Source organism: Phaseolus vulgaris, chromosome 3, assembly GCF_000499845.2.
Source record: "Phaseolus vulgaris cultivar G19833 chromosome 3, P. vulgaris v2.0, whole genome shotgun sequence".
In the NCBI taxonomy this organism is placed as follows: Eukaryota; Viridiplantae; Streptophyta; class Magnoliopsida; order Fabales; family Fabaceae; genus Phaseolus; species Phaseolus vulgaris.
In genome coordinates, this window is record NC_023757.2 from 42,471,415 (window position 1) to 42,492,154 (window position 20,740).

At 29.1% G+C, this 20,740-nt stretch overlaps 2 protein-coding genes and 1 non-coding gene across 4 annotated transcripts; all 3 read left to right on the forward strand.

Moving 5' to 3' along the window:
• The first annotated feature begins 7,894 nt into the window (after nucleotides 1-7,894).
• LOC137807864 (serine/threonine/tyrosine-protein kinase HT1-like) lies at nucleotides 7,895-10,634 on the forward strand. Its single transcript, XM_068608697.1, has 3 exons — nucleotides 7,895-8,590; nucleotides 9,253-9,708; nucleotides 10,276-10,634. The coding sequence occupies exons 1-3, from the start codon at nucleotides 8,231-8,233 to the stop codon at nucleotides 10,525-10,527; spliced, it is 1,068 nt and encodes a 355-aa protein (XP_068464798.1). The 5' UTR covers nucleotides 7,895-8,230; the 3' UTR covers nucleotides 10,528-10,634.
• Nucleotides 10,635-11,444: 810 nt separating this feature from the next.
• Nucleotides 11,445-11,524, forward strand: TRNAL-UAG (transfer RNA leucine (anticodon UAG)). The gene has a single exon. It is a non-coding gene; the product is annotated as a tRNA-Leu (tRNA).
• Nucleotides 11,525-13,989: 2,465 nt separating this feature from the next.
• LOC137807860 (protein KINESIN LIGHT CHAIN-RELATED 3-like) lies at nucleotides 13,990-17,267 on the forward strand. 2 transcript variants are annotated; one of them, XM_068608690.1, is made up of 3 exons: nucleotides 13,990-14,247; nucleotides 14,688-16,671; nucleotides 16,878-17,267. In XM_068608690.1, exons 2-3 carry the CDS (start codon nucleotides 14,714-14,716, stop codon nucleotides 17,059-17,061), a joined length of 2,142 nt encoding a protein of 713 aa, XP_068464791.1. In that variant the 5' UTR covers nucleotides 13,990-14,247; nucleotides 14,688-14,713; the 3' UTR covers nucleotides 17,062-17,267. The 2 variants fall into 2 exon arrangements, with proteins under 2 accessions (XP_068464791.1, XP_068464792.1); XM_068608691.1 differs by lacking the exon at nucleotides 13,990-14,247 and having other exon boundaries at nucleotides 14,686-16,671.
• The last annotated feature ends 3,473 nt before the right edge of the window (nucleotides 17,268-20,740 follow it).

The following is a 20,740-nucleotide window of genomic DNA, read 5'->3' on the forward strand; positions in this document are numbered from 1 at the left end:
AAAAGTTTTATTGAAAAAAAATAATTTTTAAATAAAATAAAATTATATATTATTTAAAAAAATAAAAAATATTATTATCTAAAATAATTTCCATTATTAATAAATAGTTTTTAAATTAATATTTAATTAGTTATTAAAAAAATAGTTACGTGTTATAATACTTTTGTTAGTACATAATGTGATCCTAAAGCACTTAAGAAATTAAACAACTTCACCCTTTTAATAGTTTTTTTAATTGTTTCTTAAAGCTTGATAGATTTTAGATGAAAAATGAATTACCGACTAATATGGAATTAATTTAAAAAATAACTTCTAAAACATAAAAAAGTTAAAAGATAGTGAAATAGAGATTTTATTAATGAAAGAGAACACTAAGAAACTAAAATTGGGTTTATAATTGATATAAAAGAAAAAAAAAAAAAAAGAGGAATTAAGGCAACACAATATATTGTTAAGAATTAATATATATTTATTGAGATTCCTTAAAGGCAATAGGGTTTAGTTGCAGACAAGGAAAAACTGTTAGTCAAATTTAGATTTGACAATCGATTGGTTGTGGGTACCCATTATTTATCAACTTCTTAAAATCTAAATCTTAGACTATTGAAATGTAGCTGTAGCATCAGAAGAGAGGACTTTCTCTCACTGTTTCTTCAATGCAAACAAACGCAACTTTCTCTCATTCCTTCTTTCATCCTCTCTTAACTAATCTATATCATATTTTTAGGACAAGAGAGTATTACCAATTTTACATTAAATTAATAACACTATTTTCTTTTATTTTTTTTTTAAATGAAATTACAATTTACACATTTATGGTAAAATATAATTTATACACATATATACACTATATGAATTTAAAATAGTTCTATTATACATGTAGTCAGTAATAATTTATGTTATCATATAGTATTATTTCATATATAATAAAGCGATAAAATATTATTTTATATTTATATAAAAAACATTTTATAATCACTCTACATGTAAATTATTTTCTCTATTATTACTTACAATATTTTCAAATACTAGCAAGTTAAGAACTATAACATTTTAAACTATTCTAATACGTGGTATTTAGCAAAATGATTAATGTTGTGCTCCATAAACAATGTTTTCAAAATTGAGTCTATCACTAAACCTGACAAAACACCAGCAGCTTAAATTATTAGTACACTTTTTTAAGTATTTAATCGTAAATAATTATCTAAAATATGATGTCTTAGTTTTAGCTATCTTGATTCGTAGTTTAGAGAATGTTCAACATTTGAACTAAAGTCACCATTTTTTTCACTATGGATTTATACCTTAAAATATAATTTTTAAATTTTTAAAATGAGATTCGCTCATTCAATTATATATTATAATTAATTTTTTTTTTCAATTGATGAATACGATATCTTTTAACACATTTTTGTAATAAATAACTTCAATAAATATGAAATTTATTCTCATACTACAATAAAATTATGAAATAAAAACCAATTTTAAAAACAAAAAATAATTAATTGCTATAGTGACTAAATTAGATATCATTTTAAACACTAAAATTTTATTTGATTTCTAAATTAGTTTCTATTATTGTTAAATAGTTCCTAAATGGGTATCTAATTAACAACCAAGATTTTTCTACCAAATTTACAATCTTTAATTTAGTCACTATAACAACTAATTATTTTTTGTCTTTAAAACTAATTTTTATTTCGTGATTTTCTTATAGTATCACTATAATTTTATCTTATTTTTAATTAATGTGAGATCTTTAATATATATTCATTGATGAATGAATATAGTATAAAATTAGATATTAATCAATTATATAACGAGTAACACAACAAATTTAATAAAAATAAAAATTACACTCCAATATATTTAATTATCTTTAATTGATGTACAAAATTTATCATGCTAATAAATTAATATCTTAAATATAAAATTTGATATTTTTAAATAGTTCAAATATCCAATAAACCTAATTAACATAAACTTTAAATAATTAGCTTATATTTAATTTAATCTTATAAAAACAATTTATAAAAAAAAGTTTATATTTATTATATTATTTTTAGTCTATATAAAATGTCCAACAATGTATAAAATGATAGTTTGATAACATTTGTAGGCAGTCTTTAAATTTCTTTTCAAAATCAGTGCCATTGTCCTCGTGACAATCCCTCCATTAATTATTGTGGGCCCAGATGATTTTTCTTATAATTTTCGATTTCCGTATTAAAAGAAAGCCAATATCTTAAATACATAATTTTTTTTAATCTTCCGGGGTACTGTTCCGTGGTACTGGAGGAGATTGCATGAAACCTTTATCTTACAGGGCTCAAATAAAATTGTATATTAAATAAAATTGATCATATTATATTTTCCGTTTCATAATAAATAAATAAATAAATTGAAATAGGTGAAGGAAGATTGAAATAAGAAGAATGAGTGGAAAAAGTGAGAAAGAAAAGAGTAAATGTAAGTGAAAGGAGGAGACCGTATACGGAAGAGGACCATAACTGTATACGGGTTGTCCGAAAGAAGGAAGTGACGAGAATGCCCCTAATAAAGAAGTTGGAAGATGGTGAAGCAAGGTTGCACAGAAATTGAAGACAACTGAGACACAGTCACTGGTTCAGAGCTTTTCTCTCCTTTTTGATTGTGACTTTCACCCAACGCTGCCAAAAACCCATTCCTTCCCAATCACCACAACACCATCAACTGCCAAATAATAATGCCTATCTTATCGCAAAATCAATTCGCCATTGCCTCCGATACAAATTTCTACATTTCCCACTTAATCTTCTTATTTCAAATTCACTTAAATATATTTCTTTTTTTATCGCAAAAATGATTTTTTTTTCTCTATCCTAAACTTTAAACTTCTTATATAGTTATGAGTTTTTACCAATATTTTTTTACATAATAAACAAATTTCTAATGTAAATATTAAAATATTTCATGTTAACTTATTCTTGACGTGAATGTTATAATATTGTAATACTGAAAATCAGATACTGATAATGACTTATTTCAATAGTTTTCTTACTACAAGTATTCAACAGGTTTAAAATTTAGACTAAAGATCAAAATCAATTTCGCGTGAAAATAGATATACGAAAATCAATTTCGTATGAAAGTATATTAACGAAAAACATATTTAACTCTTTAAAATTTTATTTATACTTTTTATCTACAACCTAAATTTATTCATTTTTACCTTAAATTTTATTTTCTAATAACATTTATTTTTATTTTATAAACTTGTACTTTATAAACTAATTTTATAAAATTAAATTAAATGATTTTTTTCAAATCCACTATCAAAGACAACTTCGAAAAACAAAATGTGCACTTTAAACCTAAACCTGCTCCGTCCACAACTTATTTCATATCTTTATCTATTTGTGAGAATGCATATGTAATTTGTTTTCACTACATACAAACGTCTACTCTCCTATACCTAAATCATCAATAAAGCAATGATATAGATTAAAATGTACTTTTAATTATAATTTATTAATAGGATAAATTTTCATACTATCATCTATTATGGATGATATTTGAGTCTTACCATATATGATAAAATTATTGACTTAACACTGCTATAATTGATCTTTTACAAATAAAAATAAATGACTGTTCACAAAATAATTAAATTAGTCAACTTTATATGATTACTCATAATTCAAATTATAGATTTTACATTAGGTAGTGTGATTTATGACTTATTGTTAATATATAGACCCATTTGCATGATATATAAATCCATTGTTTTTAGTTGCACAGAAAGGTGTCATCACTCTCAAAATGTCGTGGTTAGTTTTATTTTGGAAGACAAGTTAAACTGTGTTGTCATTCTCATGCTAGGTCAAGATTTTATGTCAGTGACTGTGTATTTCCTTTTATTCCAACATGTATTCAATATTTGATTTTGAGTGAAATGTGTTGTAAGTGTTATCCTTTTAAAAAAATTAACAATGGCTATATCAAAAGTTAAATCTTATTTCAAAGCTCTTAAACTAAATCAAGCATACTCATCTATCTCTTACACCTAGAATAAAGTAATAGTTACTCTAAAATTTATGTTTAAAATACGTTTTAATCAATTAATAGTATTTTTTTTTTCGAAAATGCATGAAAACTAAACACTTCAAACATATCTTAAAATTTGATTCTATTAATAAATTATTTATAACAACTTAACTATTATCATATATCAATAATTCAATTTTTCCATTATCTATAAAAAAATAACTCTCTTAATTTAATTCTTATTCATTTTTAATAATGTATCAAAAAATGAACAATTTATAAGATTAAAAATAAATAAGTTTTTATAAAATAAAAACATTCACAAAAAAATCTCAATTCTTTGTGATCAACATCAATTCTTTTTTCTTTTCTTTTTTCAATTATTGTAGTCCTCCTTAACCTTATACCTTTTCACTTTTCGTTTTCTTTTGCTGATAAAAAAAAATTAACTATTTTATAAAACTTTACCTGAATTTCATAATTTCTAAAATATTCAAATACTTCAAATTTTAACTGATGTTATTTTAAAATATTTTATTTAAATAAGACAATTCAAATTTAGTAATTTTTTTTAATAAAGTATTTAATTACCATCAAATTCAAAAATTATTAAAATATTAAATAATTATTAAAGATTAAAAAATATCAATATTAATAATTTTTGTAGCAGATGATTGATGTTATTTTTAGTCAAATTTCTTTAAGATTTTTTTCATTTTATATTTGCAAATTTTTTTCTTAATTTATATTAAACGATATTATTTTCAAGTTATGAAATGTTAGATTGGGTCAAATACAAGTAAGATAATAGCACCGGGTTAGACTCATGTGAGGTCAAACCAAATCAATTTGAGTTAGAGTCAATCCATGTCAACTCGAGCTCATGTCGAGTCAAGTCAATGCTTAGATCGAGTAAAGTCAGCCCAAACCTAGGTTGAGCTAATTCGGTTGGAGTCCAGGTCAAGTCAAGTTGGTTTGAGCACAGGTTGAGTAATGTACATTCAGTCTAGTCGGGGTGGATCCACATTCATTTGAATAAGAGTCGATCCACGTTTAACCGAGTTGGGCTAGGCCCAGGTCGGTCCTAGTCTGATCAAGACCAGGTCAAGCCAAGATCAAGTCAAGTAAAGGTAAGCCACATTCAACTGAGTTGGGGCAGATCCACGTTCATTTGAGGCAAGGCCGATCTATGTTCAATCGAGTTGGGCTAGGCCTATGTCAATTCTAGTCTGATCAAAACCAAGTTGAGCCAAGTTGCAACTCAAGCCAAGTGAGAGAAAAATCACGTTCAACCGAGTTTGGTTAGACCCATATCGAGTTAAGTTCAATTAGGTCTAGCTTGGGTCAAATCTAGGTCTGAGTTGGGACCAAATGAGATTAAGACAAATCAAGTCAACTTGAGTCTGTGTGCAGCTGAGACATCAATCAAGGCTATATCAAGTTAAATTGAGTTGATTGAAATTGATTTAAGTCCACCCAAATTATAAAAGCCAATTTAAATTAAGAATATAAATTTTTTCAAATATTCTTACCTTAAAAGTGGAATTTGAAGTTATTTAATTTCAAGTAAACCAATTACTGTAATAAAATTATAGAATTTTATTTTTTATTTATTTAAACAACATGTTTTATTATAAAGTATTTCAAATTATAAAAAAAAAACTAATTACCCTCTTCAAATGTTCTAACCAACCAGAGTTTCGCTTTTTTTAATTGAATGTTTTGCTTTCTTTATGAATCTTTTGAATCTCAGTTTCGTTAAATCATCTGATGACGGGTGTGGTATGGGGTGAGGGTAGAGAAATTTAAACCCCAATGAAAATAGTATAAGAATCCAATTTTTAGGTCTAGCATAATTTGAAAACAAGAATGATGAATAAAATTAAAAATGGGAGATGAGAGAAAAAATCCACTCCACCCCAATGTCATGCCTAGTGATCAAGAATTAAAGTAAATAAACATATTCATATTAATGGAAAATCAAGACCACATATATAAATTAGAGACCAAATTTAGAAACTAAATAATTGGTAGTTAAAATCTTTGTTGCTAATTAGATACCAATTTAGAAACTATTTAACAATAATATAAACTAATTTAGAAACCAATTTTCTTTTTAGTTTATAAAATGATCTCTAATTTAGTTACTATTGCAACTAATTATTTTGATTTCTAAAAATTGGTTTCTATTTCATGATTTTCTTGTAGTGAGTCTTACATTTTTAAGAAATTGAGGAACTAAAAATAAGTTTTAAAAATTTATTCGTCTTAATCAATTCAAATATTTTTTAGAAACAATTTTGTAAAGATTCACTAAAGAAAAAAAAAGGACAAAGCTAAAACTAATTAAAAAAATTCATAATTTAAGACCATTTTAAAAAGTAATGTTGTAAAGATCCACAAAGAAAAATAGAGAAAAAGCTAGAAAAAGTTAAAAATAATTCACAATTTCATAATTAAAAATATTTGATTATGCTACTATTTTAATTTAGGACCCCTTTTATAGATGAGATCTACATTAGGTGGAAGTTTAGACATGTTAAGGAAATAATGTATTACATCTTTTATATTTATGCAGATAGATTACCTTTATTTTTTTAATTTTATATTCAGTGATAATTAATTATTCATTTTTAATTGACAATTAAATAATTTATTTAATTTAATTGTAAATTCTATAGATTATATGTATTTTTATTGAAGATAAAATTGTTGTCACAATTATGAATAGAAAAACTTTCACCACCAATTCTTAATGGTTTTAATGGTAAAAACATAAATAACAGTCAATTAGGCAATAAACACTAAATATAGGGGTTCATAATATGGAAAAGATAAAATACGACAATTGTGTAACCTTATCCAAAGAGGATGTGGAGAAGAAAGAAATGATTGAATGCTTAGGATTATATTTTGTTATTATTATTTGTTATTGATAATACATATCTTTAGAAAAATGAATCTCACATTAAGTTAACGGATTGAGTATTATACGCTGATAATCATATCATATTATAACTACGCTGAGAAATATTTTTTTTGAAATGGATAATTTTAAATTCTATTAAATTACAATTATAAATTGATGTGCTTTTAATTTATGATTAGTGAAAGAAATGTTTGTGCTGATAAATTGACTAATTTAGGATTTATTCATAGAAAATGATTTTCATTGGTATAATAGGCTTCCACTTTCCACACCAGTCTGTTCTTATAATTTTTTATTAATAGGTATAGTCTACTTATGTATCGTTTTTGTTAACATATGAGTTTTGGTCTAGTTCTCCGTATTTTTTTTTCTTTTTTTAATAATACTTTTTTTTGGTGATGACAAATAATTGTTGTTAGTTAAGGTGTCGGCCTAACTGAGATGTCAAGTAGCATAGTGAAGTAGCATAGTGATGCCTAACATGAAAGTTTTTTATAAAAAAAAGAATTATGATTGTGAAAAAAACTTAAATGGATTTAATAAGATAGAGAGTAGTTTATGTGTGAGTGTATTTAGGTTATTATTTGAGTTTAGATTTGGTAAGGTTGGTTGGGTAGTGAAGAGGGAAGAGGGAAGAGAAATGAATGATAGGGTAAAAAGAAAGAAGTACTTGGAATGAGAGTGATGGAAATGCAAGGGCTGGCACATAGCACATGCTGGGGGCTAGAAAACAAAGAAAGCAATAAATGGAAGGGAAGAGGAGTGTGAGAAATAAATTGAAGGTTAGCGAATGAATGGCAGTGGTGATAATGCGGTGGGAAACATAGGTTGAAAGTGGAAACAAAAAAGAATTGGAAAGGGGTGAGGTAGGGGTCATCATCAAACTGTCCCCGTTTGTCTCCTCACAACTATATCTTCCCACGTTAGGAACGTAGATGCTAATGTCACTCCCTCTTCTTTCACTGCAACACCCTCCTCAACTCAACTTCAACCTCTCTCTCACCCTTTTTCCTTTCATCTTCTCTCATTTCATTTCTTCCCTTCTTTACCAACCAACAACCCTCATCCCTATTCACCTCTTTTTATTTCTTCTCCTTTTTTCCATCTGCATAAATGCTCATAATCATTCAAAATGTAGGTAGCGTAGGGAATTAGTTAGCTATGAAAAACAAGTTTGTCCAAACTGGGTATTCCTCACTATTTTCAAAAACAATAACTTTGGACTAACTTTTGGAATCTGCATTGGGTTCCCATAAGGGTTAAGCGGGAAGCATGAAGAACTTGTACTGGTTTAAAGAAATTTCTAACAACGTGAGATCAGGGAGAAGGCTTTCACTTGGGGAATACAAGCGAGCAGTGTCATGGTCCAAGTATTTGATTTCTTCAGGGGCAGCCATAAAGGGAGAGGCTGAAGAAGAATGGAGTGCTGATCTGTCTCAGTTGTTCATTGGCTCCAAGTTTGCTTCTGGCAGGCATAGCAGGATCTACAGAGGCATCTACAAGCACATGGATGTTGCAATCAAGCTGGTGAGTCAACCGGAGGAGGATGAGGACTTGGCTGTTCAGCTAGAGAAGCAATTCACTTCTGAGGTTGCTTTGCTCTTTCGATTGCGCCATCCAAATATCATTACCGTGAGTTATCTTTCTTCGACCCTTTTTATCTCTATTTCTGCATGGAACATACTAACTTTCATCCTCACTCTTAACGTCCTTTCATCACTACTATTATTCCCTCCCTCACCACCCTTTTGTATGCCTCAGAGGTGCAAGTGTTGCGAGATATGGTTATAGAAATATAGAACCGTGTCTACTCCTAACGCACTCTATCATATGCTGGTACACTGGTACTCCTTCTCTTTCTTGCTAATAGAAAAATGACACGTCATTCACCTTCTCTCAGGTTGTTAGTGTGTGTTTTTTCTGGTTGTTGTTGTTCAAATGTTAGTTTTTTAATTGGAGGGATATATGGGGACATGTGATTTGAATACCAAGGGTGTCGTGTCTTCATCTGAAGACTTTAGGTGTAATGCGAAGTTTGCTGAAAAATTGAACCAATTATTAGCAAAAGGGAATTATGGAGAAAATATGATTTTACTGCATGTGGTGAGGAAAAGGTGTTTTAGCCGGTGAATTCATTTTCTTTGAAGTAGATATGTGGCATTGTAGCCTATTACAGGAGTGGTAGGCTAATATCAGAGTTACTTTTTTAACAGAGAAGACAAGGCTTTATGTGTAAAGCTTGCAACTGCTGAATATAATAAAGAAACTAAACACGATATTCATTTGTTGTGCAGTTTGTTGCAGCTTGCAAGAAACCTCCCGTCTTCTGTATTATTACTGAATATTTGTCTGGGGGTTCCTTGAGAAAATACTTGATTCAGGAAGGACCACATTCAGTTCCTCACAACCTTGTTCTGAAATTAGCCTTAGACATTGCTCGGGGAATGCAATATCTTCATTCTCAGGGTATACTTCACAGGGATCTCAAATCAGAAAATCTGCTGTTGGGGGAAGATTTGTGCGTAAAAGTAGCAGATTTTGGGATCTCATGCTTGGAATCTCAGACTGGTAGTGCAAAGGGATTCACTGGAACATACCGTTGGATGGCACCTGAAATGATCAAAGAAAAGCGTCACACAAAAAAAGTAGATGTCTATAGTTTCGCCATAGTTCTATGGGAAATCCTAACAGGATTGACCCCATTTGACAACATGACACCAGAGCAGGCAGCATATGCAGTGACTCACAAGGTGCTGTATTTACACATTATTCTTGTGTATTGTATTTTCATGGTCATATTTTTATTTCCATATACTTGGATAAGAAGGAGTGAAAATAATTAAGGTATAACTAATGGCATGTTTAGATGTTGAATTCTACTACCTAGAGTAATCTGAGTAGGGACTTTTTCATATGTCCCGAATCCTTCTGGATATGATGATATGAACTTTACAGAGCATGTGCCTGTGTTTATCATACACCTCATCAACAATATTATAATACCCAAAAGGTAGAGGCTTCTCCATTAATCTTTACAACATTCAAGATTCGGTATCTGCTACCAAAATTTATCATACTCAATCATTAGTACCACCTCTGCCCTTTCACCCACATGCACAGAACATCAACACGATGTACCAAAATCAAGTTACAGATTCGATCAACTATACATTTTGGACCAATATAAGGCTCCACATGCCACACCATATCCATTAGCTTCATATTATTGAACACACAGATGTGATTTTATACATTGAACACATATTTGGTGTTGAAATATTTTTTTGTGGTGAGTGAAATGTTTGAATTTGATGCAGAATGAAAGGCCTCCGTTACCATGCGAGTGTCCACGCGCATTTAGTCATATCATAAACAGATGCTGGTCAAGCAATCCAGATAAACGACCACATTTTGATGAGATAGTTGCAATTTTGGAGAGCTACAGTGAAGCACTTGAGGAGGATCCACAATTTCTAACCACTTACAAACCACGTCCTAATAATCTTATTCTCAGATGCTTACCAAAATGTAATTCTACTCCCAATATATCTGCTTCTTCCAAACCTTAACATTCTCTTTCCATTAATGTCACATCAATTGTATTAAATCCCACGAACCAAAACTATGTTTATATGTTTAATTTATAACTATAATCCTCTTCCATATTCTTACCAAACCAACTACCGACCAATACGTTCAAATTTAATTACTATTTTACTATAAAAGCAGCCACAAAATCTGTATTGAATTTACTCTTTCATTCCTTGTATTGTATGTGTACATGCGAAGTTTTTTAGGGTTAATTATATTCCAATTTCATCATTCTTTCTTATAGACTAGAACCAAAGCGTTATAGACTTATTATAGTTTTAAAAATCAGTACATTACTATTCTCTAATTTCTTTGAGAAACTCTATTAGAATTATTTTACATAGATGTGTTGATTGAGTTAAAATATAAATACACGTATTATTATATAGAAATTTAGATCATTATTTAATGTATAAAATATTACTTAATAACTTTACACAACTAATAAAAAATATTTTTATAAAAAGTATTCCTATAATTGTTTTGATGACAGCGAACAGGAAATAAATTACATTTCCCAAAACATTCTTGAATAAATAGCACATAAGTAAAATATTAGTTGATTAATTATATACGTTATTAATCAATTAGAAATGATCATATATAAAAAAAAAACTTATTAATTTTATAATAATTATTTTACAGTTATACTTTATATAACTTTTCATTAATTGATAAATGTAAAAAATAATTACCAATATAAATTAAAACCAAACATCTTTGCATATGAAATAAGTAACCAAGGCTTTGACTCCCAAGTGTACAAGGCTTTGACTCCCAAGTGTAAAGTAAACATTTTTGTTTTATATGATTAACTTTCCTGTTTTTTTTACATATGGTAGATAAATATTATTTATATGTTTAGTTTTATTAATGATGAAAATGTTTATATAAAGACAGTTTGGCCGAGTGGTCTAAGGCGCCAGATTTAGGCTCTGGTCCGAAAGGGCGTGGGTTCAAATCCCACAGCTGTCATTTATTATTGTTTTGTGTTTTTATTTTATTTGCTGAAATCTAAAATAAGTAACTTGTAACCTGTTGTTTATTTGACATGGTTACACCCACATATGAGTCTACAATCCTTCACATTTTCAAGGCACCGACGAAGAATGCACGACATAACGTGAGATGAGACACTATCTGCCACTAACACACAAGTGGGACACTCTTTCTTGGACGTGTGTTCATCTTCGAACTCTAGTACAAAGATTGTCAGAAAGTGAACACTAATTAAAACTCTGCTACATAAATGCTGATCGTTGAGAGGCTTCTTGTTTTGTATATCGTCATAAACACTGGACAATGCTTCAACAATTATCCTCCAATGGAGTAAAGTTTTATCATCTTTGTAATATGATGCTCATGTAAAAGGAATTTAGCTACCTTAATATATTAATTGTAGTTTTCATATTGACATGCATAATTTAGACTATGATTCAGCAATTACATCGGTTATGTCTGTTACTGCACACGGAGACTCTAGATATTAGCTTCACCAGCCTCACCCAATGTGCCACACATTTCCTTCCCATAAATGAGTATATGGATAGTGCAACTAACTACAGATTTGAGATAGAGATTGGTCTCTCCATAAAGTCTTTTTTTACGAGAGATATATAGGTTATAATTTATGAGTATGGTAATAAATTAGGTACTACACATTTAATGATTTAATAGCATTTTCTTAATTATATTTACTAAATGTGTTATTATAGATAGATTTAACATAAAATAGTATTAATATGTTTTAAATAAATGTTATTATAGATAATGTTAACATAATATTAAAATATTTTTTAAATAAATATTATGAATGAAACTAAGTCAATATATAATATTTTTTTAATCAAATAATTGTTAGGAAAAATTGCAAGTTTATTTTTATACTTGGAATTTGGAACTTATTCATGTCAGTCTCTGTTAAAACATTGGTTATCTAATGTTTAACATCCAGTCTTAATTAGTGTACTTGGACTTCAAAATCATTCACTAAAGGGTTCTACTGAAACTTCTTTCATTGATTTGGTTGCATAATAAAGTTTTATATCTATTTGATAAATTGATTAAGTTTTTCACTTTACTATCACGACTTATTTATTTGCATGTGTAATTCATCATTAGTCATCATCTAAGATATATTTGACTTAAAATATTCAAAGTGGTCAAAAATAAGTGTATCATGTATCCGTATGTATTAGATGATCCTTTTTTTGATGTTTCTTTTGGTATATATTGACCAACTTTGATGTATCTTTTCTGATTTTGTCTTCATTGAACCATCAAGACGGATTAAAACTAATTAATTACGAAATACTTAATTTACGACAATGTTTTTTGAAATTAAAGATCGAGTAACGATCCACTTATTATATGATCGAGTCCAAATCTATCACTCTACAATTAAAAAGACAGTTTCAATTACGGATGAAGAAATTCGCAAGTTTCATCTCTTTTCAATTCTTTCGATTCAAAACTTTCACTGGAAAAATGCTAATGACTTATAATTATTGGTTATGTTTCATGTGTGTACAATATTCAAGAGCTATAGATGGTTGTGTCACCTTTGATGCACTATTAATTATTAAAATGTATTATATGATGTAACTGTGAATTGGGAGTTAACATTTGCATTGTTGATTTAGGGAATTTCTTACCAATAATATGGGAAATTATGGTTGTCTAATGATGAAGTCACAATGCAGCTATCTAGTTTTTGGAAACATTTATTAACGTTCTATATAGATTTTTTGACGTTTCCTTTAATATTTTCATAGTTCACCATAGTAAAATTTCTATTTTTCTCTTTGTGTATTAAGAAAAAAAGTAAGTGTTATAATTACATTATAGTTCCATTTTAAAATCCTGAATCGTCTTTAATTTCATTTCATTATGTCTCAAACAAAAAAAAATAAAAAAAAAAAAAAAAAAAAATATATATATATATATATATATATCTTAGGAGGAGGAGGTTTCCAATCATGCTGGTAATTTTTTTAAATCAGTAATCAACACTGACTTATATTTATATTTCAACCAAATATTAAAAGACACATTAAGTTGCGAATAAATAAATTTCATAACTAGGGATGAATTGGCTTAAATTAACTTCTTTTATATTCAAAACTACTTATTATTAAAATGTTAATAATTAAAATAAAATATAATTTTTTTTAATTTATTTAAGTTGTCAATGCAAAACATTTTTGCAGAAGCATTTAATAAGAATTTAGATCTCATTACACAAAATGAATGAAAAAGATGGTGTGAAAGAATGAACAAATCTCTGGTAGATGCGAAGGAGACTCTGCTCCGTCCAGTTACCAAAATTGCTATTGCACAAGATTTTTAGGGGTTCAATCGTCCTTACTCCAGTTTGGAAAATGGGGTTGCCACGTGGCATCGTAGAGTGCTTTAACGAATTCGAAAAAAACAAAGAAAAAGACCAATGTCAGTTACGGTTGCGCGCGGTTGGTTGGTTTGGGAAGAACTGTCTCGACATTCCATTCCAGCTCCCGCACAACCAAAACCCTTTTTTCCCTTCAAATCTTGTTATTCAGAAAGTGAAACCTTCTCTTTTCTTCATTTTTTTTTCTCTTCTTTGTATAGTTTACGTTTCATTCTCACCAAAAGAATTGGAATTTTTCCAATTCTGAGGGTATATAATTATACCCTCTCATTGTTTTGGCCCCATTTTTAAGGTATAGCTTCCATGTTTGAATACCAAGATGAGAATACACAATATGTAAAATATGTATTCGCTTTATGTTGGTTTTCTGACTTTTTAATTTGGTTCTGCTACATCATTGATTATGGATTTTGTGTTTTTATAATTAATCGTGACAGCTTGGTTATTGTGTATTGTCAGAATTATTTGTTATGAAATGGGAATCTGGTCAGTAACATTAGTTTCATGCATTTCCTTTGCATGATAACCGATAACCATGTTGACACATCAACATATGTCTCCGATCTTGTCGTTAGGATTTCCTTTCTCTTTGACATGGCTTCAAGTGCATTCTTTATTGATTTGCATGAGTTCCGGTTATAACATTTGATTTTTATTGATAATGTTTGTTTTTTTTATACATGAATAAGGGTTCATTTTATGTACTTTTGTGTTTCATATTGGTTGTCCCAGTGATTCCGGTTCCTAGGGAATCAAATATGGGAGTTAATGATGAAAGGGGAGTAAATGTAATGAATAGGTTTGGCTACACGTCACCCTTTAAGGGAAGCTCAACTCAAAAGAGTTCCTTGAGTCTACAAAGACGGCAAAGTATTGGTCCAGCTTTTGGTGTTGAGAGGGTGGTTGACAGCCCCTCAATTCAACAGCTTCTTGGAAATGTTTGTAACATGCAGAGCTCTGGTCAATCATCCTCAGGTCGAAGTTTTGGATCCGATGGCAGTGAGTCTAGATCCTATTCAAAATTGTTCTATCTATTCGGACGGCAGAAGAGAGAGGTGGAGATAGTGAAAGATGAAGTGGAGAAGAAACAGGAGAATTCTAGCAGCGAAGCTTCTTCCGCAATGAGTAGTTTGTCCAATGATAAGAAGCTAGACAAGGTGGGTGGTGAGACACAAAAGCCAAAGAAAGCATCACAATCACAATTGTTCCCAGAAAGTCCATCAAAGTCAAGAACAATAGGAAAAGGCCCTCCTGCAAAGCCTCCTGTTGATAGGAAGAATGACAGCCCTTTGAGAAAACAAACCACAGGTATACCCCGTGTGAAAAAAACTGTTGGTGGAAGATCAATGTCACAAGGTCAAATTGATATTTTCTCTGGACCAGCATTGGATAGGCCTGAACTGGGACATGCCTTACTAAACCAAGCAAGGGACATGATTTCATCAGGAAATAATCCGAAGAGAGCTCTTGAATTAGCCCTTCAAGCAAAGAAATTGTTCGAGAGAACTGCTGCTTATGGGAGACCAAGTTTGGATTTGGCCATGTGTTTACATGTTACTGCAGTAATATATTGCACTTTGGGCGATTTCAATGAAGCAATTCCGATAGTAAAGCGCTCAATTGAGATTCCTGTGATTGAGGAAGGCCAACAGCACGCCATTGCTAAATTTGCTGGTCACATGCATCTAGGAGACATTTATGCTATGTTGGGCCAGCTGGAGAAGTCAATTAAGTGCTACACTGCAGGGTTAGAAGTTCAAAGGAAGGTTTTGGGAGAAACAGACCCAAGAGTTGGTGAAACCTGTAGGTATGTGGCTGAGGCTAACTTTCAAGCTTTACAATTTGAGGAGGCAGAGAGGATGTGCCAAATTGCCCTTGATATCCACAGAGCAAATGGTTCACCCTCATCTCTTGAAGAGGCAGCTGATAGGAGGCTAATGGGACTTATATGTGAAGCAGATGGTAAACATGAAGCAGCCCTAGAGCATCTTGTCTTGGCCAGCATGGCAATGGTAGCAAATGGACAAGAAGTGGAAGTGGCATCTGTTGACTGCAACATTGGAGATACATTCGTATCCTTGGCTAGATATGATGAGGCCATCTTTGCGTATAAGAGAGCATTGAAAGTTTTCAAGATCCACAAAGGTGAGAACAATCCTGCAGTGGGATCAGTTTTTGTACGTTTGGCTAACTTGTATTGTAGGACATGGAAGATTAGGGAGTCAAAATCATATTGCGGGGATGCACTTAAAATCTATGAGAATCCCATGCCTGGGGTCCCTCCAGAAGAGACTGCAAGCGGTTTAATGAATGTCTCGGCCATCTACGAGTCAATGAATGAGCTAGAAGAGGCACTTAAGTTACTTCAGGAGGCGCTAACCATACTTAATGATGTTCCTGGTCAGATGAACACAATAGCAGGAATTGAAGCTCAGATGGGGGTCATGTACTATGTGTTGAAAAACTACACAGAATCTTATAACACTCTCAAGAACGCCGTGTCCAAGCTTCGTGCTACTGGAGAAAAGAAATCAGCCTTCTTTGGTACTGTTCTTAATCAAATGGGACTTGCTTGTGTGCAACTCCATTCCCTGGATGAGGCTGCAGAATTATTTGAAGAAGCAAGGGTCATTTTGGAACAAGAGAATGGACCCTATCACACAGAAACACTAGGAGTATCTGGCAATCTTGCTGGCACGTATGATGCAATTGGAAGGTATCCACCCACTCTCTTCCTTTTCTTTTTTGGTTATACAATTAAAATTTGAAATCTTCTTTCATTACCAGAGTTTCTGCAGCACTTTCTAGTTATTGTGGCATTCTGCTAAGTAGGGTAGCAAGTTGTTTGATACTGCATATTACTAGGTACTACCATAATCAAGTCATTTTCTTCATGCATTAGGACGTTGTATTTGATTTCAGGCTGGATGAGGCAATTGAAATTCTTGAAAACATTGTGGTAATGAGGGAGGAAAAGCTTGGGACAGCAAATCCTGATGTTGCTGATGAGAAGAGAAGGTTGGAGGAGTTGTTAAAGGAAACAGGCAAAGTTCGGAACAGAAAAACCAAGTCACTGGAGAACCTTTTTGATCATGATTACATATGACTAGCTAGATAGGTCTGGTATGAAAAGGTCCATGTTTTGCGAGAATTCTAGTAATGGAACAATCATATAGAACAGGTCGTGACTGTGGTAGGATAAAATCAAATTGAATGAATAATCAAGAGTTTAAATGCTGAATATTTGTCCAAAGCTCTACTATTCATTTGTAGATATGCATTGGTTTTTTGTATACAAACATTATTTTCTTCCTTTGATTTCACTTTTACTTTTGATTATCATTTTACAAAAAATACGATAAAAATTATAATTGTGTGTGTATTCCTGTTTTTTTTTTATTCTTTTTAACAAATCATACTTTATGTGCATACTTACTCTAACTGACTTTGATTTTTTTATATTATTATTTAACTACCTTGAGTAATAATTTCTAAAATTTTTAACTAATTATAACTAGGATAATAGTGTTACCCACTTGTTTGAGATACTTATTTTTTTAGTGGGTTTTAAACTTAGAATTCTTATTATGTTTGCAATTTTTCCACTTATGTTGGCCTAAGTAGGTCTTAGCAAATATGATTTCATCTCCACATCATATTTTCCAGAGTACACATTTTTTCATCTTCAAGCGTGATGCGAAGATGATTATTTATCCCACTCCCTCCATATTTTAAAGGGCACAACTATAAACAACTTTTAAAATGTTACTGAGTATAATACTTATGATAAATTAATGATTTTATGAAATAATTACTTTAAAATTATATATTTATCATGGTTTTTTTATTTGTTGACACTTAATTTTTTTTATCTTAACAACATATAAAGTTTGAACTATTAATACTTATCCATGAAACCGAACTATTACATCTAAGCAACCTTGTACAAATATACCTTTTTTTTAACATTTTTTACGTGGTATCTAGTTTTTCATAAAAATTGTTGTGGATGAGTTTTTAACTATTGGGGCGAGAAAGAGCAATCTGAAAGTAGAAAAGTCTTTTCTTGAGTTGTAAAAAGAAACTTCTTGGTCTGATTCATTTTTAGTTTACTTAAGTTTAAAAAGTAGTCGAGAACCCTAAAAGAAGAAGAAAAAAAACCTATGAATTGAGAAATTTTTTATTTTGAGAGAAAATAAATGGAGAGAAGGAGAGTTGGAAAGGAGAAAATAATTGTTGGCACCCCATCTTTTCTAGAGTTGTAAATAACATCACCAAACAAACACTTAATAATATAATAATATTTTGAATTAAAAATTAAAAATTAAAATAGAAATAAATAAAATATTAATTTATTGAAGTATGTTGGAGATCCCATATCGACTAGAGATGAAAGCCTTTCATTGTATATAAGTGAGTGCAAACCTCAACCTTATAAGCTGGTTTTATGGGGTTGAGTTAGGCTTAAAGTCCACTTCTATGTTTCTCAACATATCATCACCCTTTTATTAATTAATTGTGTTGGATTATTCTTAAATTGCATGAGAGTTTTTATTATTATTTTTTTTATTACGAACTCGTGAACCAACTTGATTCATCACGACTTCTATATTAGATTGAATTTGATTTTGACCCATACAAAAATTTATAATTTCTTTTAATCTAACTAGATTTGAACATGAGTTAAGTTAACTCACTTTAATTCTAATAGTTTATTGTGCCAAATATTTATCTCAATAGTATTGTGTGAAACAATTACCGAACTAGCAGACTTTATTGTAGTATCAGTTACATCTAAACTTGATTTCTTTTTTATTTAAAAAATGAAGGAAGATAATTTTGAGTTCTTAAAAAGATATATTTTAAGCAATAATTATTTAGAAAAATATGTAAATAAAATAAATTTTAAACAAAACTTACATTTATAAATGTTGAAATAATTTATTTTTAAATTTTGGTGTGAAAATTTCATAGATTTTTTTTAAAAAAATAGTGGAAAATATTTTATTTTATTTAATCTTTTAATTTTTTAATAATAAATATGATAATTAAAATATTTATAAATATAATATTGAAAATTGACTTAGAATACTTTTATTCTAATATAAGATTTGTTTTTAAATTTTCTTACTTCTACTTAATATATGTATTTTATTTATAAATGAATAGCTATTAATATTGCATTTTTTAATTCAATACAAAACTAAATAAGAAGTTCTCTAAATATTTAATTTTCTAACAAATTAAATTTTCACATTTTGAATTGTCTAATTAATTAGTTCTTAAAATAATTACTTTTCTAAATAATTATTTTTTAAAATATATATTTTTTAAATAATTATTTCTTAATATAATTATTTTACTAAATTATTATTTTTTAATGTATTTATTTTTATAAAATATTATTCCTCAATATAATTATCTTTTTAAACTTTTATTTTTTTACATATATATTTTTCTACAGTATTGTTCAAAATATCTATTTTTTAAGATAATATTTTTTATTTTAAAGTTTTAAGATTTTCCATTCTTTGTTTTTAAATAAATAAAAGTGAATAAAATCAAGTGTAGAACATAATCGATTTTTAAATTATTATAATAAATTATATTATGTAAATAATCATTTGAGACAATATGTTATTTAAGTAAATATTTAACACAGTAACTATTAAAGGAAATAAATTATTGAAATGTATTGTTTTTGTCAAAATTTCGTATTTTTTTAAAACAATTTTATTTGAGCTACAATAAGTGTCAAATACAGACACTTGTTTTTAACTAAATTTCGAATTACGATAAGTTTTTTAAGAGAGGCAGGAAAATGTTAAAAAAAGAAAAATTGTAATTCAAACATTTTTTTTATTACAAAATGATTGCATTCATTTCTTTATTTGTAAAATTTTCTTCTTAATTATTATTTATTTTGTTATTTGATGATCATTGTAGTCAAAAGTTCACGAGACCTCTTAAGTTAAATTATTTTTTCACTGTCTTATCTTTTCTTGAGTTCAAAATCTTTATTTATAATTAATTACGTATCTGGAAGTTATAAGTATGTCTAAACTGAAGGTTCATGATCCCCTATGATTGATTGTATTAATCATTACCTTTATTTGGTTGATAAAGTTTGATTCATTGTCCAAATTTATTATGTAATTAAAAATTAATTGTGAATAAGAGTTTGCTTGATAATGGGATAGATTATTAGCATATTCAGATTCCATATAGTTGTCCCTACGAAAAAAATCCTATATTTTCTTTTAGTAGTTTATGAAAAGGGTCCAAACATATTGGTAAAACGTAAAGAGAGTCTCCAATTTTAACCATAAGTGAAGAGACAGTGAAACATGTCAGCATAATAATAGAATGACAATTATGTTTCAATAATAATTTTAAATTATTTTATTATTGGCTACCGATTTGAGAAAAGTGAAATCCGGTATATTTTTTTTCACTTATGCTATTTAGTACAAAGGACATGGTACCAACTTGTATCTAATTTATTTGTTATTTAAAAAAGAAAAAAAAACTAATAGTTTGACAGAAATAAATAAATTTTGTGTTTAGATTCTCTTGCATATCCGTATTTCTTTCTTTCACTTCATATTTTTTTTTTAATTTTAATAATATCCTTTTGAATATAGTGGATAGTGTGATATATTCTTCTTCATTTTTAATTGGTAATGATCATTTATAATGATTGATGGTAAATGTTGATGGTTGTTGTAAGTTTGTGGTGTTTTTATGTACAAAACCTAGCAAAAAGAAAACTAGCGAAGTGTAAA